The sequence below is a fragment of the Mya arenaria genome, chromosome 17 (genome assembly GCF_026914265.1).
Source record: "Mya arenaria isolate MELC-2E11 chromosome 17, ASM2691426v1".
Lineage (NCBI taxonomy): Eukaryota > Metazoa > Mollusca > Bivalvia > Myida > Myidae > Mya > Mya arenaria.
The window spans coordinates 7,156,307-7,180,616 of record NC_069138.1 but is presented as its reverse complement, the minus strand read 5'-3'; the positions used below and the strand labels follow the sequence as shown (position 1 = coordinate 7,180,616).

The window sequence follows — 24,310 nt, the reverse complement described above, 5'->3', positions numbered from 1 at the left end:
AATATCGGTATTAAACAACCATTTAAGGATACAGCATTTAATGAATAATCCTTTTTCGTAACAAAAGAAAAATAGTGCATAGCACCTCACACTATTCGACCGAATTGTTGGAAAGTTAAGTATCTTATTGACCAATTCCAAATGCCACCAACACTTTTGGTACATTAACCACACGTAAACAGGTGTTGGTCAACCAAATTTCAACATGGTTTTGAAAGTTGACAATATTGTCGTTAGCTCGAAAATGACATGAAACATCCATTTGGACAAAAATGCGCAATTTTATTATGATCGCAATTTCTCGTTATTCACGTTACAGACACAATAATCAAAATTGCGTTTCCATACATAATTACAATACACATTTAATGCAAGCGTTGTTTTTCTTCAGATTTATTCTCCTTCAATGAACAAAGTAAACTAGCATCAGTTCCTCGTCCATACCTGATGTGGAAAATAAATGCCAAGACCTGCAAAAGCGTCATAGAAAAAGAACTAAAAACTGATGACAACACCGATTGCTTCATCTGTATAATATCCTCGAGAGCCAAACCCAACGCCACCGTTATTACTGATGGATATAAGGAAGAAAGTATCGGCCATCTGGCAAGTCTCGACAACAACATAATTTCTGAGAATCTGGTCGGCAAACCGAAGGTTTTGATATTCGATTTGTATAAGCCGGATAGTATAAACAAAGGCAATACCAATGTAAGTAACAATAATTGTTTTTGAAGAAAAATAAATTTGTGCGTACAAGATAAAATGCTTGGTGAAGAAAACACGTGCTGTTGACCGCTATGACCACTTTTTGACACAAAATAAAACTGATTTAACATTTTTAACGTTAAATGTGCGCAAACATCTGTTTGTAATTGTACATCAAAAACGAAACCTAAATGCTGAATTATAAACAATTTGCTTTATCCTTAATTAAATATCTTCTAAAACCGTCTGATTGTAAAATGAGATTTCCGACAAATGCGAAAGGAAAATCTATATGCATATATGGCACATGAGTTCAGGAAAACCTGCATCAGGTTGCTGTCCTGACAGCGTTGGGGAAATGCCGACAAAGAAATTCAAACGCACACATTTTAAATACACATCTGTTCCTTTATGACTACGGCATGCGCAGATACGATAGTTTCATTTGTTAATTATAAAAACAAGTTTACTGATTAACAATTAATCGGGATTCAGTGTTAAGCAGGTGCTATCGTTCAAAAACTATTTTGTCAAGTGCGGTTAAGTTTGCTGTATGTAAGGAATGGGGTCGGCACAAGGGTTTGTAAAAAAAGAATATACTTAACTTCCGAACATACGCATAAATGAAACACACTAAAAATCGATCCCGTGAATGTTCGTTCATTTCACTCCTGATCATAGAAAACTGATAATAATGTTCACTCGTGTATCGATTTTTTCTATGATAAAACATACGATCATGCCACTGTTATCAACAGGTATTGGCCCGATTGTTAAAAATCCGATTGTTCAGACTATTGTTATCGCTATCGCTAACTTATAATCGTAAAACTATTTAACGATATCGCTATGAAACAAATTTACAATGAGGTTGATCCATAATGCATTTGCTTTTTCCTCCAATACATTTGAATGCAACAAGTAATACCCACAATGAATAAAACACAATGGTTATCCTATCAGACAACATTTTGTTTTTAGCAGAACAAATAAGAAAAGAGAGTTAACAGCATCTGAAAGAAAAAAAATCATAAATCATTATGAAAAGGTATAGAACCAATTGAATAATGCTAAGGTGCATCTGCACTCTTAACACAAAATGCGGGTTGTTTTGGTAAAGCTGTATCATTTGTTGGCGTTGGGCTTAGCACTGGCAAAGATGTAAGGAACAAATTTCATAACTTGAACAGGGTTGCAAAGTCAGCTGCAATCCAAGAGAGGAAATACTTGAAAGTTACAGGGGGTGGACCACCTGCGGAAAAGCAGTTATAAATAACATTATTAATAGTTAACATTAAAAGGCAGACCTAGGCTTCAGTGGAAATACTGGAGGGCTGGAAAGAGTGATTGAAACAATGAAGGGTAAACGACTACTTAATTCATTGAACTTAATATGTTAATTTACATACTTGTGTATGCACTACCAAATGCTTTTTGAAAATTGTTGCGTTTCTAAAAGATATGCAAATTATCTGTTTTCGCCGATGTAGCAGAGACTCTGTATTGTGTCATCATATCGCGAACAAGCCTTTCACCAATCGAGAAAGACAATTGTGGCAGTTATGATAATATAATTATTTAAAACAATCATTTGTTGTTTCAGATTGGACTAGAAAAGTTGAAAACTCTTTAGTTCTGAATAGAAGATTGTGTTTAAAAATGAAACTATTCATTTTGGTTAATATAATGTTTAAATTAATCTAGTATGGTATACATTTTGAATGCATAGGATTGTAAAATATACATTAACAGTGTGTTATATTGCTGAATAATAATTATATACTAAATATATAATTAACTATATAATACTACAAAACACATATAACATATATTGATACAGGGTTCGATACCAGAAGCTCGGTAATGTTTGTGTCATTTGAAAAAAAAAACCGAAAATTTTGGGCTCACGGCGTCTTAAACTATCACATTGTTCGGAGAAGTAAATATCCAATGATAAAAAAAAACTTTGTAACATTCAAGGTGGGCGTATTTCCTGTGTAATAACATGATAACATTATACACTCATTATGAAACTTGACACCTCTAAACAAGGTTTAGTGTATGATTTTCTGACTATTAGGCATGTTCCTGTATTGTTTATTGTATATTTGATGGCAGTGTTTGTGGTAATAATGACAAGGTCATTTTATGTCATAAAATGAGTCGACTTAGTTCTCTGAACAATATTGTATCTCATTTTGTGTTTCCCTAATTTAGAAATTATCTTTAAATGATTTTTTTTCTGGATTTTTGTAGGAGGAGTCAACTTCGCAAGTAGCAATTCACAGAGACTGGCTATTAGTGTTTGTTCGAAATGCGGGAAAGACGAGTTTCCTAACGCACCTGAGAGAGGAAATGGTGAAAATGCATGACAAGTAAGTTGCTTCATTTGATAGTATTGTTCTTTGTGCCGCGCCGTGCAATTTTGGGCCTCGGTCATCTTTTGACACCATCAGAGAGTACAGGAAAATACTAGCACCTGTGTTGACCTTCAGTCGACCGATATGTGAATTGTTTTATTGGCTTACGCCTCGTGAAATCCGAATCTGCAAAAATCCAATCGAGTCGATTACAACCTACCAGATCAAAACGCAGTACTTATAACCCCTTTATATTGAAATCATCATTTAAACGTCTTGACGCTCGCTCGTTCACTCATTTATTCAGATGATATTTTATATAAGTTCAGATCGTTATGGTCGATTAAAGATTTTTCCATGAAATACATGAAGTCTAATTCTCTAAAGATATCAGATTATGTTTGATTGGTGCTCGAGGACAGTTACGAATGTAGTTTAACGATTAATCTTTCTCCAATCAGCATTATTCACAGCTTGTCAGTATTATTTTCATGATAGCATGTTTAGTCCTTTCATTCATGTGGTACTCACATTGGATGCTTGATATTTACTTGAACTAAAAGGTTGCATATATTCTGAATTTTACCAGCAATCCAGAACGAAAAAGTACCGAGCAAAAACGCTCTAGACTTTTTCAAACGACACTTTTGAAGCCCCATTTGAATGTCCAGCCTGTAATGTTTTAACGCAAAGGACTCATTTAAACATACTAAGCACAAAATTCCATCAGACGAAGTTAATGTATATATACTAGCTATTACTATTTTTCCTTATTCAAACTCGTACAGGAAACTAGCTCCTAGTTCCTTATTCAGCCCTAAGTAAGACAAATGTTCCGTATTCGAGTAAAAAAGGGATCAAGCTCCATGTTCCATTTCCATATAGTTCTTTTATGCACCTGATGGCATTTCATAATTGGCGCAGCTATTGACACACACATATGATGATTTTTATTGATATTTGATACTTCGTTGCCTTAAATGGATGCAAAGGGTAAAAAGGAAATAAAAAAAGCATATTGCAAGGTAACTCAGTACAACATAAGGAACAATTTCCCTATAACTTATTCAAGCTTTTCTATTTTCATACGTTTTTTTATTCACAAAGTTATTTAATTGAAACGAAAAGACAAAACACATTTGACAGACATGCTTTTATGCAGGTATGCAATAATGCATTTAAAATGACGAAAAAATGCACTGGTTCCTTATTCGGAAAACACATAATTAAGAATTAGAATAAAGGATGTATCTTATCGTCCAAGAAATCCATTGGTGTATGAGTGTGTCCGTCTGTGCTTTTATTATCTAACTGGGTGTTGATAAAGGATATCATACACTATGACTATTGCCAATGTTTATCTCATCAACAACATATGTTAATAAATTGTTGTTACCTTTTTCTTGGTAAAGTTATTTTCATGTCAGGTATTTAAACAGTTTAACTAACGAAATATGACAAAAACAATAAACTGATGAACATTTCAATGATTCTTACTTACAATTAACATCTATTTGTTAACATTCTATATTTCAGGCTCGATTTTGTTACAATGCTAGAGCGCGTCAAAGGTAGAAATGTGAACATGAAAATAGTTCATCGGATGCCAGGGAAGTTTTTTTTAAACGGTAATTTTATTAAGCATATCACCGTAATGACTCACAAAAAAAAAGTTCTCATTATAATGTACATATATAATCTCTTATAATAATATCTTATACATATAATATGAAGTTATTGAGATAATCTTACGTGAAATATTTATAATATGCATCATACATAATTCATCACATCATTTAATGATACACACAATTGTTTAGGATATCAGGAATAGTATAAGCAATTATCACTTTAATTAGTTTTAATATAATCGAAATATCAGATGGTTTACTGGGTGATAGTATGACAGACAACTTGAGGAAATTCAATCGATCCAGGCGAACATTTAGATTTAATATAATATTTTATACTTTAATTTATAATGCATTCAATTGAGAACATTTAAACACATAGGTTCTGTTTATCTTTTATTTTGAAGAATGCAAGTATACATAAATAAACAGCGTTAAATCAGCATTTTTAACATACCATCAAAGTGCTCCTTGGAAAGTTATGCTATCATTTTTGGCCCCGTAAAGACTCTGGTTTATATGAGTCAGCTGTTGCAGTTATGCAGTGCGTGAAATAACGTGAATGTAGCGAATTTCTTTCATGATTAAGGATTAAATATTGGGTTTAAAAAGTGAAAAGACAACAGTGAAAATATCAATTCGAGATTTTCACTGCAAAATAAGGAGTGAAATATCAACTTTCAGTGCTAAAAAAAACCTTTGTAGTTACTTGCCTTGATCAAAACAGAACACTGAAACAGTAAATGTTGTTAAAAGAAATGTTTTATAAATTTAGATAAATATATATTTGGAAATTAACAACTTACCGTTTATTACCGGTTATCCCGTTTTTCAAACATTTTTCTGATCTTTAAAGCTGAATGTTGGAACATTTGCTTTCATACAGAACAAATTACAGACAATAACAACTATTTGAACATAAATATAATTTTATATCATCGTTCAAATGTCTCTTGAACTGTTTGCCGTTGAAGTACATAAAATGAGATTTCTGGAAAATAGACACATTAATTAACAGATAATTCGATATTTTTCACCCCACCCACACCTCAAAAGTGTTCAACAAACTAGTTTGGCATTCATTTTTTTTGAAAGTCAAATCTGATTTCAAGCGAAACAGACTGGCCTCTGACAGTAAGATGACTGAATATTAATTTACCATGAAACACATGCAGTTTTAAACTAAGAAGAATGTTAAAAATCCAATGAGTATCCGCATTTTTTTGCTGACAAATTTGACCTTCCAAATTTTCATTCATTAAATAGCGGCGTAGCAATTTGGTTATGTATTCATGCCCAACTTAAAATAAAAGTGTTTTCATTATTTTTGCTACATATGTGCACTTATAAAACTTCACTGTGTACTGTTCATAAAAGCTTTGCACTAAAAAACGAACGAGTATTAAGCTATAATAAAAAATTGCAGATAACTATTTCTCAGCAAAGCGAAAGTAGACAAATTGATAGCTATTATTATGCATGAGGGGTGCCCCACGGGTGTCGGCTTAAAGACAACCCTTTTAAAAAGGGGGTTAATTTAGATCGTGATCATAGAAAAACTACATTTTTTTAATCGTGGCTTCGCCACTCGTGAAAATATGTTTTTCTATGACACTCGTGAGATAAAATGCGATGTTACACTGAAATCAACAAATATTCTCTAGTTATCTAAGTTGTTTATCGGAAACAGATAACATTTCTTAAATATTAACATTTCAGCTGCATTGGATTCGATGCAGATAGAACATATGTAAGTTTTTGGTATTGCTAAAGTGTACGATGTTTTTTTATATCAGTATATGTCAATACATAATACAGTCTATAAATACAAATCACTGTTCAGATGTAACCCACTCCACTTTGTCAAAGTTAGTCACTTTGTCAAAATTCTAAACAATCGGCAACTTACACGATGATATATATATTGAAATATACTGTTGTTTCAGGTCACATTACAACATCAAAGGTAAGTACATGTTTTCCATTCACATTTGGAAAGTTCAGACACACTTATTTCACATTTTATATGCTGAAATATATCTCCATATTTCTGAATTAGTTTATTCCGTATTCAATGAACTATACGTTTATTGTCCTAGTATTAATTATATAAGACGTTGTAGTGTAACGATATTGTTTATTTCATCGACAGTAGTACCACCGCTATCTACTCATGTTTTTATATGCCAAACATATAATGAAAGGGATGTTCTACCAGCAAATATTGTTTTCACAAAAATGTAACATTACTTCTAGTGTGGTATATTTAAAGCCAACTATTAACAGCATAACGGATTGTTTGAAAAGCACACTTCGTTCAGATATAAATTGAATGATTGTATTTAAAAACAAAAATAAATTTTAGCCTAATGACGTAAACAATATTATTCCTTTATAAACAGCATCCGGATCAAGTTTGCAAATCCGGAATTTGTGCAAAATTAATTCCTTTGTTTTCCAACCAAAGTATTTTAATGTTTGTATTTCTAAAATGGGTTCGGTATTACAAATCAGATATAATTTTTGTTTCCAAATATTTGATTCAGAATTATGTATTTTAATATTTAAAGTCAAATTTTCCCATTGGAAAATGGCCTTCCCATTCGAAAATGGCTTTCTCATGGTGTTTCCAATAAAATTGGCCCCATTTAAATTGTGGCAGAAAATAATTTATTTAACCTTATTATTAAATGGAAATAGTCTGTCTTTTGAGAAATATTTTACACTAACCTTATGTGAGATAATGAATTCACTTAAAGTGAAGAACCGATATATTTATTAAGACATGTTTGTGCGAATCTTTCCCGCAAGTGCTTCTTTTCCTTTATTTAAGGTGGACAATTATGAACATTGGAAATATGATAAAAAGGAAAAGATCAATTGGAGAAAAAGTTTAATTTGAAAATGTTTTTTTTTTTAAATATCTTATTTATTTAGCTAATGCAGAAACAATATTTTCGAAATACTTCTTTAACTAAAATTATTAAAACGCAAAACTAAATAATTTAAATAAACAATAACAAGAACAAACGTTGAATATATTATAACCCGGTTTGCGCATGTTTTCTTATATTCGAAAATAAAAAAAAAGCTGCATACCAATGTTTTCAAAGACATCATCAGTTTTTGTGAGTGTGTGCGTTTTCATTTCAATAATTTATTCGAAGCTCGCACTTGCACATATACTTGCTAATATGAAATTATATATTAATTTGAATGTCGTCAGTCATCTTCACTCATACCTTCACCCATTTGATAATTTGGTTTAGATGCTAAATGTGTTGGTTCTGCTGCACTGGCTCATTCGACAACATTAGTGTTCGAGCTGAAGCAGTTGTTTTTAAATAACATCTTCAAAATATTCAAAAGAACTTGCAAGCCTTATTTTTGGATGTGAACAATTAGTAGATATATTCAATGAAGTGTGTTCAACTCGTGTTAATTGTACTTGGATCAGGGGTTTATTGCCATATATGTTTGTGTTAAAATAATGTTCACCTAACGCTCCGTTGACATTTCCTTAAGAATTGAGTACCAACGTTGGAAAATATCAGAACTATTTGTATATTTTACGCCTGAACAAATATTGGGAGTTATGGACGTTAATTATAATACAATTTAAAGAGACTGTATACCAGATTGGCACCAACAACGTTTTTTTTTCTATAATGAATCTTATTATCTAATAGATAGTGTTACGCTTTGATATCATAATTGTAAAAGAGTACCAGAATGTAAAAGAAAAAAATGTGTCGGAGACCTGGTGTCGAACCACTGAGCTAAGAAAGCTTACTCTAATTAGATGAAATAATTAAGCTAAACACCTACTTCGATAATATTACGTGATAACACCGACTAGCCAATCACGCTTAAGGAATGAATTCTACCTGGTAGACATATCCAGTAATATGTTTTAATGGAAACATACGAAATGACTATACTAAAATAAAGTGTAATCTACGTAGTACTTCGATCAGTAAGTTTCAATACATTGTACACATCGATGCTAAGTTTATGTCATTTATTTCGACAATTTTCTTTTTTTTGCTATTTTATCGTACGGAATACAACCCCTTTAAGTTCGTCTTATGTTCATACAAAATTGTATAGGTTCGTTATCAACAGCACGTGTTCAGATGAGCAACATAATTCTTCGATCAATTTCAAACCAATATTGAATAGGTCACCTGTTACATATTTAAAACATACAAAAGCAATTATACCTGGAAATGACCTCCAGCGGATGCTTCAACCCCATATTGCATCTTTTTGGCTAGCATTTTTAACAATATCACAAACATATAAATGTTATGGTCAGGTAAACTCTGAAGATAGGACCACTTTTTGAACATTCTTAGTAAAACACTAGCTGAAGGTATTCACCTTATATTTATGCTGCAGAGCTAGCAGTTGTTAAAAGATTGGCTAGAAATTCATGTTCAGCGTAATATTTAATTATTTTAACGTGACATTAAAGGAGGAAAGTGTTGTGGGTTCAAATCCTTCATGTTATCACTTTTATCGTATTGGAACGAAATCATCCTAACAATGTATAATTAGGCAATACATCTGGGTTAGATCGGCAAGCCCAGTCGGTAAGACGTTGTATAACTGTTATTTGCGTCGGTAGTGGGGTTTTGCAGCTTAAAGTCTAAAGTATGTTTAACTATTATCCTGTTCCCTGCAAGTGAGAGGTCAAACGGTGCTACTGCTTCGTAAAATGTTAAAAAACAATGATGTTAAGCCTGATCATTTCGTAGTGTCAATGCATGATTCTGTATTAATCGAGTGAGTTCCGTTATGATTAAGCAATCAAACGCAATATGTGGAAACAATAATTAGGATTTTATCATATTTATCAACGTGGAAGAAATACTGTTAATTTCAACGGTGGTGCCTTTGTTTAATATCGAAATTCAGCAAACTTATTCCTTTGGGGGAAAAGCGACCGCTCGAATAAGTCTGTTTATTTTGTAATGCATTAACTTTAACCGAGGCTAACTCGGGGTAAGTAGATCGTTTCGTATTACGCCAAGGTCCTATTAATGAGTCGTTTATTCAATAGTTTAAATTAGGGATGCAAACGAATGCCAAAGTTGATATTCGAATGTTCGGTAATACTTTCAAACGAATATTCGATTTCCAAATTACACATTTTAAAACTTGTAGTTAACTATTATATTATTCGCTTAATTTAAACCCTTCTTTGTCGTAACCACTACGCACGGCGGACCCTGAATTTCACGAAATGAGCCTCTGAAATTCCTCATTTCAGAAAGACACAAAGTAACAAATTAGGAACAAAGAAAAAAGCAAAATCATTTCATTTATATTCCTGTGACTTCATATTGTAAGCAACGTGAACTTAGATGGATATCTGGTCAAATGACGTTAATACGCCAGTGAAGGGTCTTTCCGTAGGACGAGCAGCCTCGTTCTGAGATTGACCTGTACAATTAAAATAAAACTATGGAAAAACCAAACCAACTCGGGAGCTATTTTATTGATTAATTGGCAAAGGCATTTCAAGTTACCGAAAATAATTATTTTTTTGTGTCACTTATGTTATTGCCAGTTATTGTATATATTACAGGGACTTTTACAGTACCCGACGATGTATCACTAATTGACATAAGACACTTGTTTCGTGTATTGTCATCATATTCCCACCTCCGCAGTATAGACCAATCGTTGTAAGAACAAGACAAACGAACTTTAAACACAACAACAGAGTTGTAGGCAATATGTTTTTTATTATATATATTCAACAACAAAACATCGAATATTCGAATACCGATTTTGACATTCGAATACCAAACGTTTGGTCGAATATTCGAATATTCGTTTGCATCCTTAGTTTAAATACAGTGCATGCTGATTGGCTTGTTTGGAGTGATGAACAAAAGTTATCATAACGATTCTTCTCCACTTTATAAATATATAATAAAATGACATGTCCGCTTATATTGCAGGATATGTTCGTTGTAGTTTCTTCGGCAATGACGTGTTTGACAAACAAACGCAGTTAGAATCGATTGAAGTAGACAGAGGTAATATACGTGCTTATTGCGCTTATTGGACGTAAATGTAATATGGCGAACTTCTATTCTATTTATTGATGTAGATCCAAGTTTGGCATTGTTATTGAATATATTTTAAGACATTTCATAACCATAACGGAATTGTAATCCTTTGAAACATAGAAAATGTGCGTTTTGCATATCCACCCAAACATTTCGCCATAAGACACCAATTGCTATTACGCCAAAGTAAACATTGTGCACTTCTATAAAATAATTATATTTTGACTACTGTATTTCTTCATATCCTAAACGTTACAAATCACTATTCAAAATGATTCAATACGTTATATGAATTAAATTCTGCTTTAGAGAAATGTGTAAATAAGATTTCGGCTTTAGACACTTGGACGCGGACAATCAGTTGACACTTTCCAAATATGATAATAATAAAAAACTGTATACTTTGGAAGTATAATTGAGGATACAGCTACCTGTTGACGTATTACAATACATTGAAAAAAAAATCTTTTTTTCTCAATTTTATATCCACTGACAATATATGTATTGTTCTTACAATACTACATCTTTTTTCAAAACTGTGTCAATTATACAATAATTAATTTGACTTGAAAAGGGCACCCACGTTATTTCCAATAAAACATTTAAAATTGCATTGACTAAATTGTCCAGTACTTTATTTTGCAAATGTCATAATTCCTTATTTAAATTATTTTTCCAACCACATAACCACTTTCATAAAACCATCCAAAATCTAGCCGATTGACAAATTACACTGGCATTTTCTTGATTAAATTTAATTGTATATCACTCAATATTCTTAAATTGGGATTAAAAATGGCGGACAGGTAACACGGAATCTACAGGTAGTGGTTAAAAAATTGATATTAGACTTGATTTCTGTACTTTTATGGACTACTAGTTTCAAATATTGAACAAATCGTTTGGAATATCAAATATTTTTTTGATATGGCTGAAAACAGTGAAAGTTAAACACAACATGAAATGGAAAATGAAGATTTGTTCGGGTTGGAGAGCAAACAGTGGCAACTAGCAGGACGTAATGGACTACCTGAAAATATAAAATGTGTGTTTTTTTTTTTTTAATACAGCCATGAATTGTATTTGGTAAGCAAAACAATACTAAGATCAACATTGCTTTACCCTATAAACCTTTCTAATACTTCGATTTCGCCGTTTTAGTGGGGTGGGAATGGGACATTATCATTAAAGTTTGACACGTTTTTACTGATAAGAATATAATGCATTAGTAGTACATTTGGTGAAATAATTAAATTTCACATTTAATACATATGCATTTTGTATTATTGTATTATGTAGACATTATAGTGAAGACCCAATTTTTCAAACATCATTACGAAACTATGAATTATTTGATTCTTGTGCAAAGATGTTTATTGTATTTTTCCGTTTAGTTATTCCAGTGCATCAGTATATAGTGCATAAGTTAGGCGTCTTTTATGATATGCTTATCAAATCCTATATATACAGTTGTCAATAATATGATAGAGTATAGTATGTAATAGGTACGTCTATGTATGTTTTTATGATATGTATATCAAACTCGAGGGTAAAGCTGCTATTTATTTGATACAATTTTTCTTGTTTATAGTTTACTTGTTTGTTATTTGAACTTGTATACGTAAGCCATTGTATTCGATTTATTTGATCACGGGTCATGTTAGCCTATTTCAAATATATATTGTGTGTTATATTTCCGTGAATTAACTTTTTTTCCTCTTCTTCTTTTGGCTAGCATATTTGTTATGTTTCATTTTGAACGCTTACATTTTCAATTTTAAATTTATCAGTCTTAAATTTAGAAGAAGAAAAAGATTCAATTAGGCAAATTCACCCGTAAAACTTTATAGACAAGTGATAATCCATTATTGCACAAACAACACACGCCAGCGAGCACGTGCACTTCTAACCGAATTTTTATACAAAACATAAAAAATGTTCGATGCACGGGCAAAATTAACACAAGCAAGCAATTAAAATATAGTGTGTTGTTGTTTGTTAATATTTTGAAATCAGTATTATCGAGAAAAAAGTGCAATGTATAAAAATGAGTGTAATCAGAATATGTCCTTTCATTTTTCCCGGTGAAAATCATAAGCAGTTACAAAAATGTGCTTTGCTGAATTTTGTTTTGAATTTACTTATTCTGTTGGAAAATGTTAATTTATTTCATTCAAACACTGATGCTTTTGAATATGTTACTAGGCTTTATCAACTCAAGCCGTGATCCCATATAGAATATCTGTCAAATAATATGATGCAAAACAATATTTGCAGATTTCTTAATTCATATTTATTTCTCAATGTGAAAATAATTGAAAAGGTTTGCTATTGTATTTTATTTTACTATTTGAAACAAACGTAATATAAAATATTTGTCGTTTTTTATTTAAATTACTATTAAATTGTCCATTGAATCTGTCTTCTGTTTTTGACAACTATAATATATTATATTTGTATGTTTTTGATTATTTTTCTTTCTATTTTTCTTGTTTTAGAAAACGTCTTTAAAATGAATGACGAGTTCCTTTTTTCTTCACACGAACTTAAATCTGAACATGAAACGATGAACGTCTTTCGGAATCAGTTGAACAATGAATGTGGTTGCCATATATTCGTGTTTTCGTCGCATGGCACGCCAGATGGAATTATAACAAAAAACAACGAAATAGTGCGATTCACCGAGTTCATTAAAGAAATAGCAAAACGTCCGACGAATATTCCGGTTGTTCTCGTATTTGATTGCTGTCGATATGAGGAAAATCGAGGGGATGCGAACACCAGAGAACAGCAATATGGAGAGCTTGTGGTAAGCACACTTCCATACTTGCTAAGATATAGCATACGTTATAAGTATATTTATACATCAATACTTGTATTAAAAAGTGTTTGTATTCGTAAATAAAAATATGCTATTTGCTTAACTTGATTTTTAAGCCAGAGCCAAATCAAACACAGACACTCGAATTGTCAAATCAAAACCCTAGTCAGTCTTGTTTGCTTCAAAAATAAGGCCAGAAAGTGTTCATTTAAGAGTGATAGAGAGTTAGTTTAATAGAATCATGTGTTACTTATTACCAGATGATGATCAATAAGGGAGCTTTAGGCCATTACCCCACAATTTTGTCAACACAGTAATGGACATTTAATGATAGAGCAGTCAATCCAGGTTAATTTCAACTGACCTTTCTCAAAGACTTTTGTTGTTCAAGTGTGTTTTACCTTGCCAAAGAGTCTTAACCTCAAGTATCATTGTTCAAAGCCTATGTGTATCAAACTAATACATACACATTTCAATCAAAACATGTTCTGCTATTTTACATAATCTCCATTGCTTGAATTTTGTGTTGTTGTTTTTTAACGGCAGAAAAGATATCAATAGTTTTCAAAATTACAGTGTGAGATTCAGAAACATATTCTTATGCTCAGTAAAAAAAACCCAGATTTATTTTATGTTTTGACAGTTTCAATAAATAATCTGCAGTTGCTAACCTTAAAGCCGTAAACTGTCCCACGCATAGCAATATTTGTAACACGTACTACTTTGTATCATGCTAACATCGAATACAATTCGTGATCATTCCACTTTGTGTAATCTAAACATTGTTTTTTTAGAGCAAATAACATATCGGCCCCGTTTAACTGAATAACATTATTTTACCAATAATGTTTCATGAACAAATAACTGCATGTTAAGATTAGGAACCTACGCTTGATAAACTTATATTATTGACATAAAAGCATATAAATGAACTATTTTTAAAAATAATAATAAGCTTTGCTACCTACATCTATCTGCCAATCATAACTGCTCGGTCTTCTCTGGCAAGCTCGAGTGATAGGCCTCGTAAATAGTTCATGTAATATGTAGTTACGACTGTCTAATTTGTTAAAAGGCAATCCGGCGAATGACCCTTTGTTATCTTTCCTCGCAAAGATGACCCATGATACAAATAATATGAAGTTAAAGCATTTTGTTTTAATATGTTGCATGCAATTATTCACAATTTTTCAAATAGGATATGTAAAACCAATATTGTTATGGCTTGCATTGTTCCAGAGTGTTGAGGAAAAAGCACTGCAGATGAGCAACATCATAGTTGTGTATGCAGCTATTCATGGTTATAAATCGTCAATGGACAGGCAAAGAGGATCCTATTTTATTCAAGAAATGTGCAAAGTCTTCAGGAATCATCGACTGAAGTAGGCTTCTATATTTTTAAATGTTCAACTTAGTTATGTTACACCGGTTTGATTTTATCATGTATGAACACTAATTGTTATGTCAACAGCTTTCATGCAAAATTGGTGTGTGCGAGGAAAACTAGGCATTCGTCTCAGTGATATAACTTAGTACATAAACTAGTGTGTATCTCACAAAATGCAATTTATCATATTGTTCAACAGATTCGAACTTCTCTGAAAATAAAAAGGAATATATTGTTCACGTCACATGTTGTGCAAATTTAAACGAAACGAACTGTTGTTCAACAGTTTATGTTGTTTATTTCTATCTCTATCGTTTGAATGACGTAAACTGATTGCAATGACGCCATAGTATACATTTGACATAATGCGACAACTTTTTTTTATATACAATTAGATAAGACGTTATTTAAAAGTTGTAAATGAAAATGATTTAAATGCAATTAAACTTAAGCAAAACAAATGAAAGGGTATATTAAGAAACAGGTTTTATGATTGCCGCCATTCAAACAACGTGTGTCAAGTTTTATGCTTTTTTTTTCTTTTTCTTTACTGTTGGACAATCTCTTAGACGATTCAAATAGACCAATCTCATTTTTATTCAATACACTTATTGATACATTTATCAAGAATAAATCTGTCTCAGATAATTACAGTAAAGCATATTGCAACCTGTTTTTGTTTCTTCATTGGTAAATACAAACCAATTCGCTTGCCAACCAAGAGCTTTTGGCTGTTAGGTGTTTGCCAGAAACAAGCCATTCAAAACAATAACTAAATAAATTATCGTATATCTTTAAAATGTTTGTAGGACTTCGAAAATACATCAAAAAAATGTGTAATAACGTATGATGTGTTGACGTATTCTCATTACAGTTAAATTAACGTATTCTTTTAAAGAAACGGCGAGACAAAATGCGTTTCCTTTTGAGTAATTTTGTGATTTTACGAGGCATACGGCATTATATGTGGTTATATATATAATTGAATATGAATACACATGCATCTATTCTTTTAATGCCGCTAAACTTGTGAGCAAATGCACATTTGTATTATTGGTAAAATATAAAATATTCTGAAAATAAAGATATTGCTACTAAAATGAGTGGTAGAAATTGATGCCGTAAAATTATGCACGGACCAATATACAGTGTTGTTGTTTTTCTACATAAAACTCTTATTTCTGTAAAGTTTACTCTTCCAATTGGACTTAAACTTCTAAAATATGCTGCGTACTTATCATAAAAGACTCTCTGATTTTACGTCAGAAAAACACCCGTAATTGTTAATTTCAAAAATACGAAATAACGACGCAATTTCAGCGTGATGTGCTTAACAAGCAAACTTACGAATTAAAAAAAATAACATAACTCTGACTGTGACATTGAGGAATGCATTGTTTATTGATGTTTTATAACTCTTAAGTTGTTAAAAGTGTTTCCTAAAAAAGGTTTTTTATTGACTTGGCAACCATCATTTCCTTTCAGAAATTAATTTAACGGCTACCGGCAAAGAACCTATATATCAAAACATTTTTGCTTCTTAGGAAATAAATATTTAGAAATTACATCCGTTTAATGTGTTTGCAGAATTGTTAAATTGTTTAAACTTTATGTAGATATGACTTTTAAGATGGCAGCCATAATATAATTGATAATTTTATCTCTAAATATGGCATACCAATTGAATAGATAGAGGTGAACATTTTAATGTATAATTCTAACGTTCCATTTGTACCTTAGACGATCATTCTACATTGACTAGGGCCATTTCAAGAAAAAAGAACAAAAGATGGGCTTTGCTATAAAAATGATTCGTGTATGTGATGCGATTTGCAAATGAAAATTATTACAAGTTGAATATCTATTTCCATCAGCTGATTTGTTTTGTAATCATCAACATAATTTGGTAAACTGTTAGCGTGTAGGTTGGGGTAAGGAATAACTCATGATAAATTAAATTTGGACACCAAATTCAGTATAGTCGCCACTTGTTATTGGATAAGCTGCACATCGGTAGGTTTGCTCTTAGTAGGCCCAATTCGAGAAATCATGTGATTTTTTTGTCGCTGACTTGGCACCATGGATGACGCAAAATGGTATGTCTTGAGCTGTGAAGGCTTTATAAGAGCTTCATATGTTTTCTTTGGCTTTGGACTGGCTTTATGGTGGTCTTTTTGGCTATGAGTAGGCTAAATTAGAGCTGTGCATGTGCTAATTTGGCTCTGATGACGCTTAATTTTTGCCTAAATTGAGTTTATTTGCAAATGATAATTAAAGCTGTCCATGGGCTTGTTTAGCTTTAAATTTCCGTTATAATGCATGAGATGTGGCCAATTTGTAACTGTATGAGCCTGTTCAGAGCTGTTTGGTTTGCTCTGCACTGACTTTGTTTTTTTAATAGTTGCACAAATGTGGTCTAATAGAGTTAAGTAGGGCTGCACAGAGCGAACGGTCAATATAGTTCTTTGATTTGGTGAATTTGCGACTGATTGGGCTGAATTATAGATCCACATATAGCTAGTTTATGTTTAGTTTTGAAGGATTATGTTGGTTGCCTAAATGAGGTATTGTTATCACTGAGTAGAATTAATTAGAATATTGCATGTGTTTGCATGGTTCTTAAAGGGTATAATAATTGCTTTTTTATTTGCACTGAGTGGTTGTAAGGTAAGCTGCTGATGAGTTTGTTTAAATCTGAATGTGGTTTATCGTTGTTTACATTGGCTTGTGTTGGAACTTATTTGGTTTATGTAGAATTACACATATTTTATTGTCTCTGTGGTGCCTTGTGATTGCCAAAATGTGGTGTATTTGGGTCTGAATTTGCCTAATTAGAGCTGTACGTTAGTTTGTTTGGTTTTAGACTTGATTTTTGGCTGAACTAGAACAGTACATGCTTTTGTTTGGTTTGACTATTACTGCATTTCATAATTGCCAACATCTGCTATATTTGTCACAGTGAAGGTGTTATATGAGCAGCATATGCGCTCGCATTAATCTATATGGACTTTATGGTTGTCAAAGTGGCGGTATATTTGACAGTTGGTACGCGTAATTAGAGCAGAACATGGGTTGGTTTGCTCGGAAATAGGAATTTGGTTACCTACTATGGTGCAATTGGTACAAAATTACCTGAATTTGAAATGCACTTGTGTTTGTGTGGTTATGGATGTCGTAATTGCAGTCGCAATGAACTGATCGAGAACTAGAATGATTTAAGTAATAATGTTTTTTTTCTATAATAAGTTATGATTGTAGTCATTATACAATCTGTGGTTATGAAGGCTGATCAAAATGCTGCTCTGCTGTTTGCTTAATACATTATTGTTTTGAGTGTACCTTGAGTTGACTAGGAACTGGGTAAGATGTGGAAGAGCCCTTCCGTGGTACGTTTGACTTTATGGTATCACTTGGGTAAACTCTTTATAGGATTGATTCACTTGTAGTCTCAAATTAAACAAACCTATTGGGGTTCTTATGCACTCGTTATAGCTTTATAGAATCCTTTATTGTAAGTGTGGCACAATGTGGACTGATAAAAGTTGTATTTGACCTACAGTGGTGGAAATGTCAGTTGGTGAGAGGTAGATTGGGATTGCATTGGCCAAGATAAGGTTAAATGGGGTCTATTGTTACTTTTGTAGATCTGGTTTTGTGTTTGAATGATAATATGTTTGGCTTGATGTAATCAAATCATATATCATTTTCTAAATCAGTTAGCCCCTGTAAGCAGACATAATTTATTAATTAGTAAAATATGCAATGAACGTATTTGATATTAACCATGCCATTGAAGCCGTCAGTAAGATATGTGAACTTAAACCACAGTATGAGATAGTTACTTGCCTTACATTCAAATACAAGTATGAGTGTCACTAGCAGAATTTGCCATAACAGCAATAGCCGTTCTGCGACCACATTTAGTATATTTGATATTTCTTATTTGAGGTGATGTTTCGTACTCTGACAATCAAGAGGACAATTTTGTTTGTAACTTTGAGATACACTTGCAGAAAATTCCAGGGTTCAAAGGGATAAGGTGCCAATTCCGATTTCCACAATTTGAGTAAAACGAAAAAAAAAAATACGAAAATATTAAATTCCTTCCTTTTTCGTAAATACTATGTTCATAGTTTGCTAAGTCTAACTAAAATTATTATCGATATTCACGTTGTGAACGGTAAAAGACAAAGTAGATGGTAAAACACATTATTTTTGCATTTTTTGAAAATATGCAAATGGAATTAGATACAAATGTGTTAGTATAAATGTTGTTATATCCAGTTGGCACTGTTCAAATTAATTTATGCAAGAAATATAAGGTGCCAAGTGCAGATAGCACCTTTTGTCTCTATTTTATTTAATCAATTGTGTGTAATTCTAGAAACAAAAGGGGCAATATGGAGTTAAACCCTTTAACTCTTTTTTTAGAAAACCGTATAACTATAGTACACATCCAAAAAGATATATATTTAGATCAAATAACAACAAATATATGCATGTGGTCCTATCTTAATTTAAACGTTTAATGCATATCACATACATACTAAAAGATAAGGTATACTTTAACACTTAAAGTATTTCAGATATGTTTCCATTGTAGTGTCCAGTTATTCATTGTACGCAGATTACTATCAAAATTGATAAGTGTATTACATTTAATATCGATATATATATATATATATATATATATATATATATATATATATATAGATTGATAGAACTTGTCGATCCCATCCGTTGTCTCTGGTTGTAGAACTTTGATCCACATGAGCTTCTGCAGAAATATTTGGTGTGACACAGGAACCATTTACATTTTTACAGCTTCATTCAGTTGACAAATGCGATAGCTCGCTCTAGTAAGAATTATTCTGATCCTCAATAAAAGTCGTGTTATCCAATGTTTTATTCAAACTGCGTTGCTATCAGTCACAATTTTTTGGATCCATTCCGCTTATGGCATATCATCAAGATCTTCAAAACATTGTTTTAAAATCTTGTCCATATCTTTGTTTAGCTAATTGCTTAACCTATGTGTGCCTTTTGTCTTGTTAATTGATTTTGTAATACTTCAAATATGCTAGCAACTCTTAATCTATCAATTTCTTAATGACATCATACCCATCAGAGAAAAGTCCCGGTTTGAATTACTTGGGGTTTAGCTTTTAGTTAATTTTTTTACTGATATTTTGTTTATTAAATTTCCTCATGTTAATCATCCTTGTGTAGTTCGTTTTATTCTCAAACAGTGCTGTTATGTTATCGTTATTATCTTTAATGAGATACTTTTCTCTATCAAGAACGTTCATAGTACGATATGTTTATTGCATAAAACATTATTGACTTAATACGATATTGCATAATTATATTGAATTTAAAACCATTGCTGGTATGATGATTTATGTCAAACTTGATAACTTATTATTCAGTACTGACCGACCAGCCAAACAACTCGATTTCTTCCATTTACAAAAAAAATGAAAATTTGAGATTTGCGCAGTTTCAAGATAGAAGAGTTGTATTACACTTGCTTAAGTAATACTGTTAAAATATTTTTACTTAAGAATGTTAGTGGAACATGATAAAACATTGAGATAATCAACTATCAATGCAAGCAAAGAACAATTTTAATCCTATAGTACAACTTCATTGTTTTCAGTTATTTAATGTTATGACAAACATGAACCTAAAAATAATCGTTCACCAGTTAAAATCATGCATCCCGACATAATGTGTATGGAACACAAACATATTCTAAACATGGACCCATTTTTGATGATAATTATCATACAATATATCGTATTTAACCCCAGCGTGACCGATAAGATAAACAATTAGCCAGAACAGTTCCTGGGAAAAAAATACAACTGACTGTAACACATATTTTATTAAATAAATTAAACCTAAACTTATAAGAATATTGTTCTAAGTAAAATTAAAACCTTTTCCACTCTGAACATTTAACATGTTTTTGGCATGAATGTACCAACAGCAATAGAACCCTTTTTTCCTGAACAAATATTCCCTGAAAGTAGTTAGCTCAAATTAATTCTATCAATTTTGCCCATGTAAGGAATGAACTTTATCTAGAAAATTTACCCAAATTTAAAGGTACATGGTATTCTTGAAAAAAATGTCATATTTGACCAAAGTTGATGTTAGCATTTTTTATCTTTAAATCCTCGAAATAGTTCTCATGTGAATATTCATCCTCATAATATTCAAGAAAATGTCCATATTCAAACATAACAAAGAACTTAATTTGCAATTTGTGGCGGCGACTTTTGACGCCGTTTTGACGACTTTTGAATTATTGTTCCACGCCAGACCTTTGCAATTGATACATTTACCATATATGTTGCCGATATTTTGTATAAATCCTTTTATGTAAGGTCAATTTTATACTGTTACTTCACGTTCTCTTCAAATCATTTCAATTTATTACTATAAGCATGAGATGTAAACACTTCTAAATGTTACGGCATTTCATAATTATTTTCCACAACAGACTCTTTAAGAACGGTATCTGTGATATATATATAGACATAATTATAACCTCTTTCAAATGTTCAATGTGCACTGTATATAAAGTCCCTCGTAAATACGCTGTTTTTCTTTGTTACTGGGACAATTGTTTGCATGGGACTCAAAAACAGCATTCTTATTACACTGCGACAGTTTTTACCTAGAGTGTAAATTGTTCATGATGAAGAAACAATAGTCGAAGACAAGTCATTAAGTTTTGTGCATCCTTTACGTATACATTACCATGACCTTTGCCACTATATATTATGCATTTAATTTAAAGCAAACAATTATTCAGTGTAATGGAATTAATATAAAATCAGGAAGTGTTGACTTAAGGTGAACAAGTAACCACTTTTGATTTGAACGGGTCAGTAATAATACAGGTACTAAATCTAAATATCCCGACATATCCTTAGCCAGAAATGAAACATAGTCCATCCGATAGCTGGGATATGACTCGCGTTCCAGCAAAAAGAGCAACAAAAGCTTAAAAATGCTGATATCGTAATTGATACTATGAAGTTGATATCTTACAGCCTCGACTTCTTCTCAATGATGGAATGTGCAAACAAGGCGATATGCAACAACACCGATATCGTAAGCCAGACGTGCGTGGAAATAGAGAGTCAGCTGACAAAGAAGCTATTCCTCTTCCGTATGTTTCTTTATTTTATGTATTCTATTGTTTATTAAATTTCCTCATGTTTATCATCCTTGTGTAGTTCGTTTCATTATCAAAGAGTGCTGTTATGTTATCGTTATTATCTTTAATGAGATACTTTTCTCTATCATGAACGTTCATAGTACGATATGTGTATTGCATAAAACATTATTGACTTAATACGATATTACATAATTATATTGAATTGAAAAGCATTGCTGGTATGATGATTTATGTCAAACTTGATAACTTATTCTACAGTACTGACCGACCAGCCAGACAACTCGATTTCTTCCTTTTACAAAAATGAAAATTTGAGACTTGCGCAGTTTCAAGATAGAACAAAATGTGTTAGATTGCGTCCAAAAAGTATAAGAACGAATCATGAAAGAATGATGAAGAGTTGTATTACAGATGCTTAATTAATTCTGTTAAAATAGTTTTACTTTAGAATATTAGTGGAACATGATAAAACATTGAGATAATCAAATTGTTTTGAACCCTATGTTATCTATCATAAACATATATCAATACGTAACGCCCTGGGTCGTTATCACTTCATTTGGTCGATACACCACTGAAATGCAATAATTATTTAATATGTATATTTTTTTGTCCGCATTCCTGCCTAAATAGTTTACTTATATATAAACTTATTAGCCGTTTGTGTTTATATTCCCTTCTTCTGTACGAATGTGTGCTATTTAAGTGTAATAAACAACAAGTTAAAATCATGTTTCCCTCTCACAAAGGTGAAGTTCTAAAACAAAACGCGTCGTTTATAATACCTGATTCGCCGATCCGTCAATTAAATTATCCTCTTAAGGAAATAATTATCAGTTGTCGTAAATCCGATTCATTTATGTATAAACTGCCGCGGTTCTGTTGGCTCAGTTATTTCAAAAGTTGTACTTCAATGAAACTTGGCTGAAACAATCATGACTTGAGATTAATAATGTTTATATAACAACCCCTAAGTAGGTGCAATCTTGATATCACAATATAAATTGAATTCGATTGGTGAGAGGTATGTGTTAAATCCAAAATGCATTAGTGAACCAAGTTATGCAATATTGTATTGAGACAAAGTCTTTACTTGTATCACTAATGAGTTATATGAACTTTGGCTAATATATGTAGCTACTCATGTTGAAAGTTAGTATATGCCCAGTCTAAATTCCAAAATCTATACACAAGCAGCAAAGTCTGTAACGGAAAAGTTAAGGTTTCATCTGAATGTATTTTTGTGTTGCTACTTTGATCCGTTTGATCAACGGCTGTGTTACATGTCAAAAGATATGCGAACAATTTTGATAACTTGTTTTACGTTGCTTAGTAAAGCCACGTGGACGATAGATTGCTTAGCAGTTTTGACTTTCTTTTAACACGCCGACAATTGTTTATCTAACATTGATGCCACTTAATAGACCCAATTAAACTGATAATGCTGTGTTCATACTGTACATGTACTTTTGTCACCAGAGTACCATACCTTTCATTGGATAATATTTGCATTTATAATAGTCAGTGTGTGTGGCTAGCGTAACAAGTAACGTGATCCATCTGGGTTATATACCGTGAAATTAATTTCTGCAGAGCTCTTTGATAAAGCAAACTTTGTTCTAGTGTTATTAAAGTGATTTTTATTCCTAAGCTGGTAATAAGATAAGTTGCCAGTCTTGCAACTACAATTGTTTTCAGTTTGATAATGAACTAACAAGTCTGCTTAATTATGATTTATATTCCAAACTTATGTTTTCAGGGACGGTGCCCGATCAGGAAGCTGGAAAAAGATAAATTCAATTGGGCAGGGTTTTTTTAACCTATTTTAAATAAAAGACTTACCGATCGAGTGAATATGCCTTTGAATTTGAGGAGGCTTGTGTATATGTAATTTCTTATAAGCAATCACTTTCTTACCTATATTTATATAACAAGCTACAGATACTAGCTCAGTAGCCAAACTTTGAACATAAGCCCCGTTTAATGGCACAGGGTAAACGCCAAAGACATAGAACTAAAAAAATACAAACAAGGAACATGGAACAACAGCACAAAACACCACAAAAAACATAGTGCAGATATACTAATATAATGTTAGTGGTATGAATAACAAGGGAACCCTCATAAA

The 24,310-nt window shown here is 31.9% G+C and overlaps 1 protein-coding gene across 1 annotated transcript in view; it reads left to right on the top strand.

The window, feature by feature from the left end:
• The window catches only part of LOC128224416 (uncharacterized), a 66,089-nt gene extending 42,113 nt beyond the window's left edge, over positions 1–23,976 (top strand). Inside the window, exons 8-17 of the mRNA XM_052934252.1 lie at positions 392–711; positions 2,965–3,083; positions 4,605–4,696; positions 6,419–6,449; positions 6,646–6,665; positions 10,672–10,749; positions 13,281–13,591; positions 14,843–14,985; positions 22,055–22,173; positions 23,942–23,976. Coding sequence (XP_052790212.1) covers positions 392–711; positions 2,965–3,083; positions 4,605–4,696; positions 6,419–6,449; positions 6,646–6,665; positions 10,672–10,749; positions 13,281–13,591; positions 14,843–14,985; positions 22,055–22,173; positions 23,942–23,976 — 1,268 coding nt within the window. The remainder of the gene's footprint in view (positions 1–391; positions 712–2,964; positions 3,084–4,604; positions 4,697–6,418; positions 6,450–6,645; positions 6,666–10,671; positions 10,750–13,280; positions 13,592–14,842; positions 14,986–22,054; positions 22,174–23,941) is intronic.
• The last annotated feature ends 334 nt before the right edge of the window (positions 23,977–24,310 follow it).